The sequence below is a fragment of the Zerene cesonia genome, chromosome 9 (assembly GCF_012273895.1).
Source record: "Zerene cesonia ecotype Mississippi chromosome 9, Zerene_cesonia_1.1, whole genome shotgun sequence".
Classification (NCBI taxonomy): Eukaryota; Metazoa; Arthropoda; class Insecta; order Lepidoptera; family Pieridae; genus Zerene; species Zerene cesonia.
The window spans coordinates 527,911-545,374 of record NC_052110.1 but is presented as its reverse complement, the minus strand read 5'-3'; the positions used below and the strand labels follow the sequence as shown (position 1 = coordinate 545,374).

The following is a 17,464-nucleotide window of genomic DNA, read 5'->3' as shown; positions in this document are numbered from 1 at the left end:
CAACATCACAGAAATTCAGCTTGTTGGGACTTTATGTAACTTCACCCTCATTTTTTGGTCTAAATTGACCGGACTACAATATCTATCAGTCTATTCCAAATGCTTTACATGTAACGAAATGCCTCGACGTATTGACAGTCACATGTTTTCCCCACCCTGACAGTAAGTGACAGTGACATTGTCTTTTTACACTATTTATTTTGGTGTTTGTTGACATAACATTTGACTATAATATGCGCGCGCCAATTACAAAGGCTCCGATCGATAGATTGAAGAGAAAAGCGAATCTAGATCTAGGTCTCATCTCTTTCGCCCAGGCGGGAAGCGTACTAACTACGATCTGTACCTGTATCGGCATTATTGATTACTTGTTTCCATCCGGTCCGCGAGTGTCACTCAGAGCAAATGCAGGGCAGTTTCAAGATACAACTCATTAACATGGGAACACGGGCGGCCGCCTGTAAGAATTTTGCATTCAAAACGCTGCTTTAACGCTGATTTCTATTGCATGCATGTCCAATAACGCGTTTCGTTTTTCAGAGTTCGAAACTGCGGCATTTTGCGTAGTAAAAGCTTTTTATGTGTTCCTAATGCAGTCCACGCCGCAATCCGATAACATGCAGTTTGCCTTGGAGCCGCTGAATCAGAAAGGTGAGCTCGATAACTCGAGCCATAGTTACTGTTGGGTGTTGCACTGTACACCGTGGCACGCTACGCTTCGGCAGACGGCCCTTAATGCCCTGCCTCGTCTTCTAGCATTGCCATCCAACTATCTAGTCTAGTAAACTATTAGTACTTTACATTTCTTACAACATAGATCTACTCTTTGTAGAACACAGTTTAAATGATTACTTTGACTACTTTAATATTGGCTACCTTTCAAAATTTGTTCCCCCTTAGTCCCGAATCCCTGTGCTTTTAAATTAATTTTAGAGTTTTTTATAAGTGATGGCAATTCTACTGAGATCTGTATGTTGATGTCTTGGTCCCCCCTTTCTAGAGCAGCACGTCTTTTTCCCAATGTTTGTTATTCTAGTGTGAAATCCAACTTCTATGTTGTCCATTTAATGTTGTTATGTGTTTTTATTGGTGTTAACATTATATGGAAATATTATATCCAATTTATTTCAAAGACATTTAAACTCAAAAGTCTTTATATATCATGGATAATATCGTTCCTACTGGTATTCAAATAAATAGCAATAAATTGTATGAAACTAAACTGAATGAAGTTAACTGACACAATAAACATTATGTAAATCTCATTTATAATCTAATTCAATATTTAATCTAAATATCATAAAGTATATGCTCACCTTTCTTTCAGGACAGGCTCTTTACAAGGCTGATTGTACATATTATTTTCATAAAATTGTAATTATGGTAAATCATTATGTGATTCCGCATGTCTATTACATATTCCATATCATATTAAAATTGTACTGTTCATATAAACACATCATCATATTTATTATATATATATCACATTAAATTGAATAAAGCCACTAAAATTTATAAACAACTATCACTAATATGAATACACTTTCATGAAAAACTATTTCTACATTATAAGGTAAGGTATAATTTTTTAGAACTATTTGGATGACAAATCAAGGATTTTAAATTTATTCTGAAAATTAGACATAGATTAAAAATGTTAGCGATGCTGAAAGTTTTAATATTTTTTTAAAAATTAAAAGTTTGTACATTGATCCCAAGGTGCATGGTAAGTGAGAATTAGGAATATGTAAGTCCAAACCTACAAAGTTTCTAGTATAGTATTATCTGTCTGAAATAGTTGTACAATGTTTGCATTTTCATCTAAAATCTATATATAAATATGAGACTGGATTAAGGATAATAGAATAGAAAATACACTTCCAATTCCGCTCAATTAAAGTAATCCAAGGCAAATAATTATAAATGACTATTTCAATCAGTGATAACGCATCCTATTTAAATTATCGAATTTTATAATTAAAAATTTCTGTATTTATTTACTGGAAAATAAACGAAAATGTTCTATCAAGCTGTCAATTGATATAATCTTAGCGTGCTGTATAATTCAGTCTCATATTTAATTTGCTTCTATAGACATATAAAACTTCTACATTTGATTGGGTCAATTTATTATTTTTAACATTAAGTTTTCTAAATTTATAGCATGCAGCACCAACAATGTGAATGACTATCTGTATAAACTTTCAAATGTCTGTTTTTATTCTATAAGAGATTTGTTTTTCTTACGGGTGTTTCACTACTTTTTCTTTTAAACACTTAGAATCAAACGACAAGGTTTAAAACGAAATTCAGTGAATCTAAGTTCCGTAAGTAAAACAAATTCTGAAAGGGAATTCTTTTCTATACATTTTTTTAGTATGTTCATTGATTTCTGCCAACTGTAGGGAAAGTATCATTATTGTTTTATACAACTTATTTTGTGTTACAGTTACGGCAAAAATTCGAAGTCTTTATGACTGCCAGCTGCGGCTGATGCACAACATCCAACCTCTGCCCTCGGGTATTGACATCGCTAACACCGTCAAATACTTCTCACAAACGCTGCTCAGTATGTTATTTGTTATTTATATTGAATTTAAATATTTATGTTTCCGCCATTTGTACACTTTTTCTTTTATTGTATGTTGTTTCTGTATTTCTCTCATCTTCTGTGTGTGCAATTTTAAATAAATAAATTTCATTTTTAACTGACTTTAAAAATGGAGGTTATCAAAAAAGGAGGTATCAATTTGACTGAATATTTTCGTGTTTATTACCTCGTAACTTTTTACTGGGTGAACCGAATTTTATCAAACTTTTATTTGAAAGTTGGTGCTTGAAATGTGGTCCCATATAAATTTTGTCTTGTTCTTAAAAGTTGAAAGACCGTGTTGTTTTTTTGTTCAAAACAATAATCAATAAATTAAATCATGTAAGTATATATTTTAAATTCTTGTCATATTTTCTCTCTTGTCTATAATAATGACTAGACACTTAATATACTTTTATAGTTCCTTACTTCTTATTGAAGAAATATTTTAGAATTGTGATTAATCTTCTCTTCTTTTTCTTAAAAAATATGAGTACCAATTTTAATTGCTTATAAATATTAAAAACAGAACAAATCAATTTTTCTACCCTCACGTTTATACATATATTTATGAATACTCATTAATTTATAAAACAAATTACTCAGTATGCATTTTAACAAGTACAGAAGATTAACCTGAAGACAATTAATACAATTTAAGGCGTTTCAGGCGTATTGAAGGATGTTCCAAAATCTCCTCTCGAAATGATGAGAGATGCTGATAATGATGCAGAACGTATGAGCCTCTATCCTAATCTAGATTATAAAGGATTATTTAACGCGATATCACAACTTGTGGATTCTGCACCGCATCTACAGTATGGAATTCAAGGTAACAATTTATTATTTTATCCCTAATTCTAGCCAAAAAAGACTTGGGCCAATTAGGAGTAAATTTGCTCATGAAATAATTTTGGAAATTGGCTCAATTGTTTTGTAGTAGACTCAATGCATATAAGAAACTACAGACTTAAATATTCTCTATTGACAATATTGGAAATAGTAAAATGCATGTCCCTCTTGGGATGAGGAATTCATTAATTTCATAGCTCTGATAATAAGCTCTGATCCATTATAGCATTGTATGTAGTAGTGGCTGGCATACCTAGTAGTCACAATTATTTTATTTAAGACACAATATTCTAACATTGTTTTAAGAATTAATTGTTACTAACAAAATGAGACTGTGTCACTTGAAATAAAAAGAAAATAAGAAAAATAAAAATAAAATTTTCTGTATTGGCAAATATTTTGAACACATTTTTATACTGAAAGTATCGTATTACCACCATTAGAATAATTCCATTAATAAAAAATATATGAATAAAAGATATTATTTAGCTTGTAATTTATTTAAATTTTCTAGCATTTGGACAAGCAGTGCTACAATGTCTAGGGTGCCTGATGCCGTTTTTAGAATATGACATGATAGACAACTTGCCATATCTAGTCGCGTACTGTGTTGCGGTGTTCCCGGCCAACCTCCATCAGGATATATTGCATTTGTTATGCTATTATATCCTGCCGTTTACGATAAGTAAGTATTTTTGCAAAACTATCTATTAGGAAAGGTTTTTTTTTTCTTAATTAATTACATTTATGAAAACGGATTAAGATATTGGATTTGTCCAACTTTTTTTCATTCTTTTTTGAACTTATCTTGTTTCTTTTCCAATATGCTCTTAAATCGGGAACCTTAGAACCGAAATTAATTATATCTTGATTTTTTTTCAACTCGATTAGTTCTTACCATGCAAACAATTCTAAGTATATATCCAGATCGAATCGTATTATAGAAATAGATAGAAAATTTCGGTCGAGGTTAATTTCATGTTGAACACAGAATAATCGTGGTCTTAGTTTTCAAGGGTGGTACTCTTCCACTGCTCCCATTCAGTATTCAATGTAATTAGATTTGGGAGTAAGCTCCCTGAACTTTCTTAACTTTAATACTCCTGTCTATACTATGTTTATTTGCCTGAATTTATTTTAACCCTTCGCTTGTTAAATTTTGTTATAAAGCTGCTTTCAAATGACACCTTGTACCATTGTTGTTGACCATGATGTATACAATATAACTACTTCAAATAAATATTTTATAGAATTTTGTTATCTATCTTTATACTGTTTCTCTATCCACATGTAGCCTTTCTCTAACCAAATGTACATTGCAATCTAATTTATTTTACTCAGCACGCCGATATGCTGGAATGGAAGAAGAAAGCGAAGCGTCACAGTCAGTCGGCGCTGTGATTATGATGGTGTTTCAACACTCGAATAATCCAGGTAATAAATGAATAAATAACTTATTGCTTAGAGTAATAATAGGATTATTACTACTATCCTACTAATCCTACTAATATTATAAATGCGAAAGTTTGTACTAAAAACTATTGAACCGATTGCAATGAAATTTGGTACATAAACAGCTGGACTACTGGAATAACATATAGGCAACTTTTTATCCCAATATTCCTACGGGATACGGACTTACGCGGGTGAACCGCGGAAACCCGCGGGGCGCAGCTAGTTGAATAATAAAACTTTCCCAGTTAACTGGTTAAAACTTAATAGCGAAGTGATTACTTCGCTAGCCTCTTCGACAGAAAATAGATACATATCACTAGTCTTTAGACTGATCTATGTTATACATTAAGAGAGATCTTACTATTTTATCAAATTCTACATAGGGAATAAACTATACCAAAAGGTTTGTTAATATCACTACATATTATGAAGCAAAGTCGCCTTCTCTGTCCCTATGTATGCTTCAATCTTTAAAACGACGCAACGGATTTTGATGGGATTTATTTTAATAGATGGAAAACATCCATTAAGCTGCTTCGAATTTACCGCGTGCGAAGCCGCCAGCAAAAGCTAGCTAAATTGTATTCTTCTTCCAGCGCACCACTGCCAATTGCTGGAATGTCTCATGTCAATGAAGCAATCGGTAGTCAAAGATGTGCTGTGCGTGATCGCGTATGGCACCTGCGGAGCGAGACTGTCAGCTGCCAAGCTACTCTTCTACTACTGGCCACCCTTCGACGCTAAGCTCTTTGATAGGAAAGGGCTTCTGTGCAAGTTCTCAAGTGAGTCGTGTTAGGTGCTTTTTGGGGTATTTTTAGATGTTATTTTATTAGTTTCTCCAGATTTTGTAGCTTATAACCGTATTATTTTACAGATGTTTTTAAGAAATTCAATTTTATGAATAATATACTTACATGTGAAAAGGCATTCATATCTTATTATTTATAGAATATGTATTGGATTTCAAAGTTTGCACTATGTAATCTCTTTAGAAAAACTTCTAATGCGTCTTAATTATATTTTCAACCGACTTAAAAAAGGAGCTAATTCTAAATACGACTGTATTTTTTCTGTTTGTTACCTCATAATTTAAGTCTGGGTAAAGTGATTTTGAAGTGTCTTGCATGTGGTCCTATTTAAATTTGGTGTTATTCTATCTGTAGGCGAATTTGCATTTAATAGTATCTATTGGTCAAAATTCAAATGTTAATGTCTTCTGTTTCGTTTTGCTTTAGATGTATGGTCATAGCTGATGTCGTCGCGAATGCCTTAAGTGTAGTAAGTTTTATTTGTTTCTATTTTATTTTTAAATTATTATTTGTTGTATACTGCGTTAGCTTTTTTTTACTAATTATATGATATATCTTTTTAAGAACTTTTTGAATATGTTAGAATGTATGTTGGATGGCAGAACCCCACAACCTGTACCATTCAGTATCGTTACTTTTCGAGAACTTGCAAGGTCAGCTCGTTTACTGACTGGCAAGCTCTCGAGAGACCTTCGTTCCACGAGATCATAAGAACCTATACGCATATAATTTGGAAACACAAATATCATTAATTGCTATCGAGGGTATTATTGAAAAAGACGAAGCTTGATGCTTTTGCTTTGACATTAAAACATTTTTACACTATAATTCAAGAAGATACCACTCTTACAATTAAGATACTCAAACTTATATGTTGAGTCGCGTGTGCCAGCTTGCACTGGGGAAGTACCACACCCTCGCGGAGCCGGAGGCCCGCTTTCTTTTCATCACCCTTCCCAGTCCATTCCTTCTTTCGATTTGTCATTCTTTCCTTATCCTTTACCTCTTAAAAGCGGATCATGTCGTTCATCTCATGATCGCTTACCATCAGGCCAACCACCAGCTCAGTTGTGCAGCACCGTGATGACAACTACCTACTAAAACCACACTACTTATATTCACCAAGCGCCTACACACGCGTGACTAAAGCTTTGGGCAAAATAACAGTTTCCATGTTTTTTTTTACACCTCCATCACAGATGACCTGGTGCCGTTCTTCTGCCAGCGAGACATGTGCCCCAACGCGGGTTCCGCTGAAGCGGCGAAGGTGTGCTACGACCATTGTATCAGCGTCACCTTCGCGTCTGACACTCCGCCGCCGCTCTATCTTTGTATTGAGTGCGCTAATGAAATACACAGGTGACTGCTTTTGTATCTAATTTGGTGGTTTTTTGTTCCAGCTTATTTTTTTTTTCATACATTTTGTTGGGCTTATTCAGCTGTTGCGGGTTGCAGTTTTTGCGAATTATGTGATCATTAAAGTATTTTCACTTTATAGTAATAAATAAATCTTTATTTTATTTAGTATGTTTTACATTATTGTAACAGTGGATTGTGGCTCAGGCCCTCTTGCTAGGTAATGAAAGTAATACCTGTGTTAAGAGGACCTGTTCCTGATAATAGTTAGTTAACAAGTTCTGGTGCTCTACCAGTTCTTAGGGTCATTTAAATTCTATATTAAATTAAATTTTCTGAAATAATATACTACATGTTTGATAATCTCGTTTATTATGCATTAACTGAGTACATAGTCGTTCTTAAATGTATGTTTTTTCAATCAGGGAACATCCTAATCAACGTTTCTTCGATATTCTCCATCCGCAGCAACAAGTGTCTATGGTCTGTGAAAATAAGGTATGTACCTTACTTTTTGTTTTGTTAGAACGTTTTTGTAGTTAGTGTCGCCGTATGTTTCTAGATTTACACAATATAAGTAACAATTTGGAAAAAGATTAGTTACCTACAAAAGCAAATCCATTACTTTACTTAAGTCTTTACTTAATAGTGTAAAGCTGAAAGGTCTGTTTAGTGTACTGATAATAAAGGTGCTAATTTACGTGTCTGACCGATAGTTTATGATGAAAGGGTTATAACAAATAAGGCTCTCTATACTCTTCTCTTACTTTTTCAGAATTGTCGGTCTACTGATAAAGCAGCTTATTCAATCTGCTTTTCAAACGAATGTGCGAGCTATAACGGCAATCATCCTATCAGGTAATTTGATTTAAATTTAAGTTTTTAAAATTTTCTTGTAACTGTTTTGTGGTGTATTCGTAATATAACTTTGGCTAATTTTAATTCAAATTGAAGTCTAGTACTCTACTAGTCTTGTCATGGCTGCTGCATTTGGTATATAAACGCTAATTGTGTTATATCTTACTTAATAGCGTTCCTTAGGAAAAATATATGTCCAACAGTAGATATGCTAATGACAATGATGAAGATAAAGATGATGACAAACTTTCACTACAATTTAAACTATAATAATAATAATAATAATAAAAAATTTTATTTTCACCAAAAAGTATACATACATACATATAAGTAGCTTAAAAATAGATGAAGTATATAATGCAAAATTAATCCAAAAAAATAGGTGAAAGCCTCTGCTGCCGCACTAAGCCAAGGCCTGTAATACAGCACGCAGCGCCGAAACCCCACAGACCATTTTATAATATATTTTTAATGACAAATTTTTTAAAATATAAGTATGTTAGTAGTAGTAATAATTATGTAAGTGTAAAAAAAATCATATAAAAAGAAAAGTGTGTGCTTGTGTGTGTGTGTGTGTGTGTGTGTGTGTGTGTGTGTGTGTGTGTGTGTGTGTGTGTGAGCTACTTTATCCTTCTATTTGTAGTAAGTTTTCGGTTTCATCATATGTAAGAGAATTAAGCCATCTAGTGATTTTATGTTTACATTTGCTTTTGACTAATTTGTCTATTCTGAGTGTTTTATTGATTTTATTGTAAAGATATGGGCCTAAAAATGTGTAAAATCTTTTTATAAATACAGTACGAAAAGTTTGTTTAAACAGAGCCACTTTATAGTTCAATCTAGAACTGACTTTTGTGGTATTCACAGCCAGGTCAGAGTGCTGCCTTAGAATAATGTTAAGTATGAAAAGCTGTCGGACTGTTAGTACTTCACAAAATTTGTATAATTCGGAGGTGGGGTATAAGATAGATTTGAAAGTCGAAATCTTTAAGACCGCTCTTTGTGCTATTTCAAGTTTTTTAAGGGTGCATTTAGTAGTACCACCCCAACTCGTGATACAATAGGTTAACAAGGATTGACAAAGTGCAAAATATACTTGTTTAAGTCTAGGAGGTCCTAAAATCTTTCTTAATGTCTTAAAAATATATATTAGCCTTCTGATTTTGCAGCTAAGCACTTCAATGTGTTGTTGAAAATTTAAATTTGAGTCAATGACAATCCCAAGATATTTTATATTGTTAACCCTCTCAAGTGCACTACATGCGCATTGCAGTGTTGATCCCGTACAATGTGCAACATGTGCAATGATTTTATTTATATTACTACTTTCGGTAGTCCCGGACTTTCGAATTGAAAATGTTATGTATTTGGATTTCTCTATATTTAACGTTAGTTTATTTAAATACTTGTCTTGTCAGATATTGCGGTCAGTGTCACGGCAACCGGCACAACAGCCGGCGCGGCGGCGACCACGTGCTGCACACGCGGCTGCCGCCCGCCTGGCAGATGGACAGCGACATGCAGACCAACCTCGTCGAGGCTATCATCAGGTTCGCTTATTTCATACAAGTATAACTCTGTAGATACTTCAGGTAAGGCCATGGCAAGCTGCAGATCTACCCCGTCGAGACCTAAATCAAACTCATCTGCATCTATCATACGAGTGTAACTGTGTAGATGTCATCTTATTTATTATCAGGTGTGTGTGGATCACGATGATCATTGGAACTAGGTTGAGGCTTCAGTTTAGTACTCGCTTTTAGCTCTTATCATTTAATCTCTCCATGACATCAGAAAGCTCTAGTTATGTTTTCTTATTTTTTACATTTTTGTCAATTATATTGTCGACAGTCTCCTCAAAGAAGCAAAGCCGATTAATTTAGAAGATCCAGACAGTTCAGCGGAGCAGATTAAATCACCGCTCAGCGTTAAATTGCCCGACCCTATTTCTGTGGAGGATCGACAACTGCTCGGAAGGTTTGCATTTTGTTTAAATATCACTTGTAAATAAACCCGAAACTAATTTCTCGGTTTTGGGCATAATTTTGGCTTGATGAAGACTAAAAGTTATTGGTATGGAAGGAGCCACATTGTTTGCGTATCAGTGTTATTTAACCTATAGTTTGATGATCTTATGAATATACTAAATTTGTAATTTCCACATTATAACAACTTGTTTTCAATAGTTTTAATAATTCGCATTAGGACGAGGAGGAAAAACTACTTGTTTTATCATTATCTAATAAACATTTTAGATACGGTGTATGGCTCATGGTGGGGTTATGTACTCCAAATCCCGACACTCCTGATGAAGTTTTGGGCAGATTACTGTCGGTACTCTTTCATTGGTTCCATGTCACTTCGTTCTCTTATACTGGTGAGTTATTGTTTAGTTGTATTATAATTTGATTTTGTACTTTTATTTTAAATTGTATATAAATAATTAAAAACAGATAAATTATACGAAAATGTCATATCATCATAAATCGTCAAATTTTATTGAAAAGGTTAAGACACGAAATATTAACATTTCTAACCAATTTTTCAAGAGGATTATGTCTCAGTCAATTTTCGTTAAAAAGGTGACTTACACTTTTGTATGTTTTTTAATATGTACATAGATTGCTATGTAATTTTCATTATGTTTTCAGGTGAAACAGCGAACACGGTAGAGAAGCTGAAGTGGGAGCACGTGTGCGGCTGGATCCGCGGGCTCGCGGAGACGCGGCGGCGCGCGCTCGTGGCGTGCCTGCTGCCGCACCCGCCGCACCACACGCGCCACGCCGGCCACTGGGACACGCTGGCGTCGCGCGCGCACCACCTGCGCGACGGGCTCAACAGGTGGGGTATGGGGCACGGGCGCGGGGCACTGGGGCACGCGGCCACTGGGACACGCTGGCGTCGCGCGCGCACCACCTGCGCGACGGGCTCAACAGGTGGGGTATGGGGCACGGGCGCGGGGCACTGGGGCACGCGGCCACTGGGACACGCTGGCGTCGCGCGCGCACCACCTGCGCGACGGGCTCAACAGGTGGGGCATGAGGCACGGGCGCGGGGCGCGGGGCACGGGGCCACTGGGACACAGATGTGAAAGATGTATTGAGATATGCTTAAACTGGAATTGGGACACATGGATATTACTTTTTAAACTTAATCAATCTGTTTAGCGAAACACGCGGGTGGCACGAATAGTTTAATATGTGTTAGTCGACGTTCAAAGAAATTGAGCTATTGTGATAAAGTAGCTAACAGTTTTTAGTAATAAAAATCCTTTTTCAGATTATATTGCCTTATACCATATGGTATCATAACACAATCTATTTGGGACTACATAATGCCTGCTTGGATGGAAGCTATTTGCACTGATGTACCGGAAAAGGTATATTATTTTTGGAATTTTAAATAGCTTTTACATACACAGCTGCAAAATAATATCTAAGAACTTACCTTATATTCCCCTTTTCCCTTCTTTCCCTACCCTAACAAGACTACTAATATAATTCTAGTATGCTTCTTATGGCAAACTTTATAACTCTGCTACGTCTCAATTTCTGCCTCAACTGTTACGCTTCTAATATCCTTCGCTTACTTAATAAAAATTGTCATTTTATGTTAACAAATTATTAACAGGAACTGATGGAGCTGAAAGTGCCAGTAGCAAAGATTCTGGAACCAGATGGCAGTGTTGTCGGCGACGAGATCAATCTATATAACTTTGCAACACTCAAGGTTACCGATAAGCCTCGACCTGATACTGTGTTGCCAGTGTTAGAGTGGTTTCAGGTAGTATATTAATAAATTTCCCATTTTTATTTGCCTCGTAAATGTTTACTTCCAGAATAATCTTAAAAATTCTATTTTATTCACAATGCACTCCGTGGATTTTCAATCCAGTGACGAGATTCTGTTTTCGTTTGATAGGAAATTATTTCATATTTCATTTGGTTCCATTTTACAATTTAGAGTGTTACCCTCTTCCAGGGACATCGGTCAGCTTTTTTAGAATTTATCAAATGATATGTCTTTTCAGACAATATCCTTCTTGGAAGTTAAGATACCGCTGTCCACCCTGTTTGAGTTGTTCAGCCATTGTGTCATTAATTTGCCAGAGAAGATATTTAAACCGCAACCTGGTAAGTTGGTAATATTTGAAAGATACTGGAGAATTTATATTTAGATTAGTAAGTTGGTTGATAAAACTAATATATCTTCACTCCCAATAAGTAGGAACATTCCTAGTTTATCAAACCATCAGAATACTATAACCATTTTCAAGGACTGCTGGCAAAATAAGGGGATCGATTTTAGTTAACTTAGGAACGCAAATTTCTGCTTTGTGCTATGCGATTTAACCATGGATCTAGCTATACATAAGTAGGCTTTTTTATGAAAAACCGGAAAAGATAGCGTTCTCAAATTCCTCAAATACACAACATAATTTTATAAAACTAGGTATAATATATACACGACATAAATGTTTGTCTTACATTTGGTGTTACGTTTACAGAATGCACAAAGCCAAAAGAAACGGAATCGTCCGATTCACCCAACGGCAATGACAAGGAAAGCGATGATCAAATGAAGCCTCAGAATTTGACCTGTTGTATTCTCATGTTGGACATTTTGTTGAAACAGGTCTGTAATTTTTCTGATAATAGGAAATCTCATTGGTCATATTATCTCTTAAAATGAATTAACGGATGGTGTGCTTTATATAGATACAACTAATCAAAACAGGGTTTGCGGATAGCTAAGTAAAATAAGTTGAATTCAGTTCACAAAACGCTTTGAAATGGATCTTTTTTTTTTTTTTTTTTTAAGTGGGGAAATCTTGAAATGGATCTAATCCAACTCTTTTCGATTAGAATTTAAATTCCTCTATATCAATGTTGCCTTTAAAATGACATTTTTTTATAAAGAGATTCCTATAAAGAACACACACATACACAGATAGGATTTTGTATAGATTGCTGAGTATATAGATGATGCATGGTCTTCTGTACCTTAAATTACAGGAAATTAAGATATTATAATTTACGAGTCAGTGTGTTAGAAATTGATTATTTTAGAGAGAGAAGAAATTGATCAGCGTAAAACGCAATATGCCCCAAATCGAATAAGGAGACTAACGACCCCTTGAAATATTTTGTTGACTATAATGTTTCAGATGGAACTGCAGCAGCATCGGATCAATATTCAGAATGTGAGCAGCGAGGCGACCAAGTTGCTTCGACTGATGCTCAAAGCGAATCAAGTCAACACCATTGAACATTGTATGTATACTTGGTGTTCTGGTGCTTTTTATGAATAATTTGCACAATGATAGTTTTAAGATGTAGAAAAAAGTTATTTTTATGTTTTTTTTTATTATTGTGATATTTGGAATTTTGAAATATAAATATTCTTTTCTTTCTTTTTTTCAAATAAGTGTCATGTGTACTGTTGATTTGAGTTTAGACTAGTAAAAATGTTGAAGCTATAGTTTGAGGTTAGTATCTTCCCTGGCCTGAACCCTCAAAGGAGTTCAATGTCCCAGCTGTGGGACCATATATGGGCTGATAATGATGATGATGATGATGATGATCTATCCTTAGCGGTGTGCATGTGGGGCGTATCGTGCTCGTACTGCTCCGCCGCGGCGCTGTGCCACCAGCTGGCCGTGCGGCTTGTGAGAGCTCTGTTACCCGATACTAAGAACCTTGAGGTAATTATATCCTACTGCTCTTGTTATAAATGAGAATTTTATTAAGAATAGAAAAAAAATACGCTATCAGTGAGGTTAGTAAAGATAAAGACGATGGCAACCCAGGTGCAACCAGTAACAGAGGAGTCATGGTCCGACAAGCGCTCTACGGAGGAGGAGTCCCGGCGCTTCGCCCCCGCGGCGCCGCCCGCGCAGCCCGCCGCCGAGCGCTCCTCGCTGGGTGGCGTGCTGTCCCACATGCCGCATGTATGTATGCTCGGGGGAGATTGAGAACTGTTGGACATACTCTTGTACATGAATCACACGTCTTGTATCTAAATGTCTTTAATGCGTGGAACTGTTGTATTTGTATTAATACTCAAAAAAGATTATGACTGTTGTGTTGTTTGTTTTTTGGGGTCAATATCACTCAAACCGTTCGAAAAGAGTGGGGTGGTTTAATAATCTTAAAACAAGATACGCGAAACTGCTGGTGGTTTTGTTTGTTCAAAGTGGAGGATAGGTGTGTAGATGTTTTCAGCAAAAATGGTCAATTTGACATGGATATGATACAGAGGGGAAGTTTAGGCAAGTCAGTCAGAAGGGTAGAAGTACCGTCTAGGGAAGTGCAATCAATCTTAGACCACAACAGACATACGGCTACCAGCAGACGAGATCAGGGTCAAGCACTTCTCTATTGTTCATAAAAAAACATTTATTTTTCCTTCTACACTTTACTGTCTCTTAACCGGGCCAAAGCCAATCATGTTTTTCTTGCCATTTAAAAGATTTTCCCATATTTTATATGCATGTTATGAATCATATCATTATAGTATGTGTGGGACTATGCAAAAATATAAGCATGATATAAATTATAAAAATTGAACATATGTAAATAATTGATGTATGTTGTAGATTATGTTGCTTTTAACTGCGATAAATATTAAATTAAATAAGCTATAAAAGTGTGTCTTACGTCATATTCGTAAACTTACGATAAATTTGAATGTTATAGTTATGATTAGCGTACCCTTTTTTTCGATTCTGTATAAATTTGTTCATGTAGCCCTTTGTGCACTAATTCTCCAAATGTTTTTCGAGTAAATATTGGAAAATTGTCCGGTTATGAAATAATTTAACACTATGCCACAAAATAATGGGGTATATTTGAATTAATACGGCCAATTCTCCCCTCTTGTTTCTTTGTGTATGTAAAAAAGTTTTATGGAAATAAATGCCTTTAAGTTACTTATCAAGCTTCATATGATAAAAAATACAACTTTAATAAATCTTTGAAAAATTTCCACTATTATGCAAGATCACACAAGAGTCCTCTAGAAAAATAGATAAATCTTAGCCAAAACATATTAAGTGGCGGGGTTAAATAGTTTCATAGCGGAGTAGGGCTGTATGTAATAGATGTATAGTTTGTTCATTTCATGCAACTGTCCTTAATGAGCGACGTCGGCTCGGACGGGTCGCTCACTAAGTCGTCAGGCGACACGCAAGTACGTTGACCTTTATATTCCTCCTCTCCTTGTGCTAGCTTCTGTTGTTGTGCTTGCTCTGCTGCTGCTAAGGGTTGGTTTTATATAAAAAAATAGTAATTTATTGGGGACTTTGGCTGATGGAATGCCAAATATATGCCCCATGTGCTTGGGGTAACTCTTACTCATTAGTTCTCTTTTGTTCTGGGAAAGAAAACAATTAATTATTGTCTCAAAACAGATTAAAACTAATGTATTGAAATTGTGTTTGGAAATATGTACTAACAACCCTGTTTGGAATAAAATTAGCTGTGGGCTTAGAAGACCGATGAGTCAATTTATTATCCAAGAGGCAGAAGAAATTACTGCACCCTTTAATTACTAAAATTGTGCAGTAATTTCTTTCACTATGTTGCCACTTTCGAATTAGTTATTTCAGAACAAACTCAAGGCACAAAAGCAATCAGGATTATCTTATCCAAAAACAAAATTTATCTTAATAAAACCAACACTTATATATATTAGATACATTGACCAGAAGTGTACCCTAAATGTATATAGTAATAGTTATTGTAGCTGCAATATTTTTATTCAAAAATCTTTTTATAAAAGCAATAACCATCTCATAATAAAGATTAAATACATTGACATGCAAAAATACAGATGCCTTTAAAATAGTCAGTGTTTGCTTATAGTTTTTTAATTTATTTATCAATTAATTCTTCTATAATCAAACAACGAATAACAAAAATAAGACCAACTAACTCTACACAACATTACTCATGTTTTGAGAATTTTGCAATCTCATACAGAAAAATTAACATACCGTACCTGCTGAATTGACAAAAAATTTTAATCTCTAAATTTATTTTCGTAACCTCTGTTATGCAACTTTTATTACGATGAAAACGTGATAGACTGCCCACTGTGTAACATTGCATTTTTGTCTTTGCATCAATGTATAAAAAATATAATATATATATATTTTTTGCTTGTATGTACCTTTATTTATATTAAACCGTAGTGTAAAAGTAGTAAAATAGCTAAAGTATATAAGACAATAAAATTTTAATTCGAAGTTTTAATAAATCTATTGAACCCACAAAGTCCATTTAATATGATACTCATTCATCTAGGAGCCTAGCGAGAGTATGTACTATTTATCTACAAATCAGAAAATATATCTTATCCTTTCCTAAAGTAAATGCGATTGTAAAATATGCACTAACTGTCAAGGTATACAGCGTAGAAGGTCAAAGGTCTGATCTTTACGTTGTATAACTTTATATTAAAATGTTTTTTAACAAAATGTTTGTGATGTCTATGTTCTCTGTAAAACCTATTGCTAACCCTTTTGGGCAGCGTTCTAAATATCCGTTTATGACATACTAGGCCCAAAGGCAAATTTGCATTTTATTTTATAACACCCGGTAGCCAGTACAAAGTTCTTTTAACGTATGAATCAAATTCATCTTTGCCTTTAACCCTGTTAACTACATACTGTCCTATTGGCCAGTCTCAGTACAATGAGCCCGTATTATCAGATAATGACAGCCACAGTGGAGACGATCACAGAGCAGTTAGACATGGCGGTGTCACTACCACCGGCAGAGCAGCCGCCAACCGCCGTCGCGCACTCTGTGACCCTCACCGACACTGATGTGGCTACGGCTACAGCCAATGTGAGTAATTTTTATATTTTTATTCATTATCCCCATATTTAGTGAGGTAGAAACCAGGGTTGTGATCAGCGCTTGGAGATAAGCGAAGGAAAAGGTTGCACAAGGCACTTATTCGATAGAGCTTTTTACGTGTAGATATCTGTTGCATAGAAGAAATATGATTCTGTTACTACGATAATAGTTTAATTTAAATATTAAGGTACTAAGATAAGATGTTGTTTAACTAGGAAACATTTATAAATATTGGTCCTTTAAGCTAGATATATTAAGGCCTTAAATTACAAAATTTTTAATTATATTAGAAGTATTAGCCATAATATGAAAATGATCGTTATATTTAACTTCCTTTAGATATCCACACCTAACTTGTTGGGGGAACATGAAGCAGAGTCTGTGGAGGATGATATCACGAACTTCTGGCCTACTTCGGCTGGACGCTTTCACTTCTGCATCGAGGAGCTACCGCAAGAGCTTCAATATATACATCAGTTGTTACAGGTGTGTACATGATCAATTTTGTATTAAATATAAAAATTTGAAACTCACAGACACCAAAAAATCGTTTTCAGGTCCTGTTCGACGCCATCTAACCAACGGAGCTTCGGTCTTCCTTTATTGAATCACCCTATCTATTAAAAAACTCCAACAGAATCCGTTGTGTAATTTAAAAGATCTAAGCATGCACAAAGTAT

At 34.9% G+C, this 17,464-nt stretch overlaps 1 protein-coding gene across 1 annotated transcript in view; it reads left to right on the top strand.

The window, feature by feature from the left end:
* Positions 1 to 234: 234 nt before the first annotated feature.
* LOC119829130 (protein unc-79 homolog) overlaps positions 235 to 17,464 on the top strand; it is a 40,627-nt gene continuing 23,397 nt past the window's right edge. Inside the window, exons 1-23 of the mRNA XM_038351530.1 lie at positions 235 to 460; positions 2,450 to 2,569; positions 3,261 to 3,422; positions 3,957 to 4,127; positions 4,784 to 4,876; positions 5,494 to 5,679; positions 6,906 to 7,065; positions 7,488 to 7,560; positions 7,838 to 7,920; positions 9,339 to 9,470; positions 9,772 to 9,897; positions 10,176 to 10,297; positions 10,572 to 10,761; positions 11,200 to 11,299; positions 11,551 to 11,703; positions 11,951 to 12,053; positions 12,428 to 12,555; positions 13,088 to 13,193; positions 13,515 to 13,624; positions 13,730 to 13,870; positions 15,031 to 15,111; positions 16,635 to 16,772; positions 17,124 to 17,270. Of these exons, the coding sequence (XP_038207458.1) occupies positions 406 to 460; positions 2,450 to 2,569; positions 3,261 to 3,422; positions 3,957 to 4,127; positions 4,784 to 4,876; positions 5,494 to 5,679; positions 6,906 to 7,065; positions 7,488 to 7,560; positions 7,838 to 7,920; positions 9,339 to 9,470; positions 9,772 to 9,897; positions 10,176 to 10,297; positions 10,572 to 10,761; positions 11,200 to 11,299; positions 11,551 to 11,703; positions 11,951 to 12,053; positions 12,428 to 12,555; positions 13,088 to 13,193; positions 13,515 to 13,624; positions 13,730 to 13,870; positions 15,031 to 15,111; positions 16,635 to 16,772; positions 17,124 to 17,270 (2,880 nt within the window). The 5' untranslated portion in view covers positions 235 to 405. The remainder of the gene's footprint in view (positions 461 to 2,449; positions 2,570 to 3,260; positions 3,423 to 3,956; positions 4,128 to 4,783; positions 4,877 to 5,493; positions 5,680 to 6,905; positions 7,066 to 7,487; positions 7,561 to 7,837; positions 7,921 to 9,338; positions 9,471 to 9,771; positions 9,898 to 10,175; positions 10,298 to 10,571; positions 10,762 to 11,199; positions 11,300 to 11,550; positions 11,704 to 11,950; positions 12,054 to 12,427; positions 12,556 to 13,087; positions 13,194 to 13,514; positions 13,625 to 13,729; positions 13,871 to 15,030; positions 15,112 to 16,634; positions 16,773 to 17,123; positions 17,271 to 17,464) is intronic.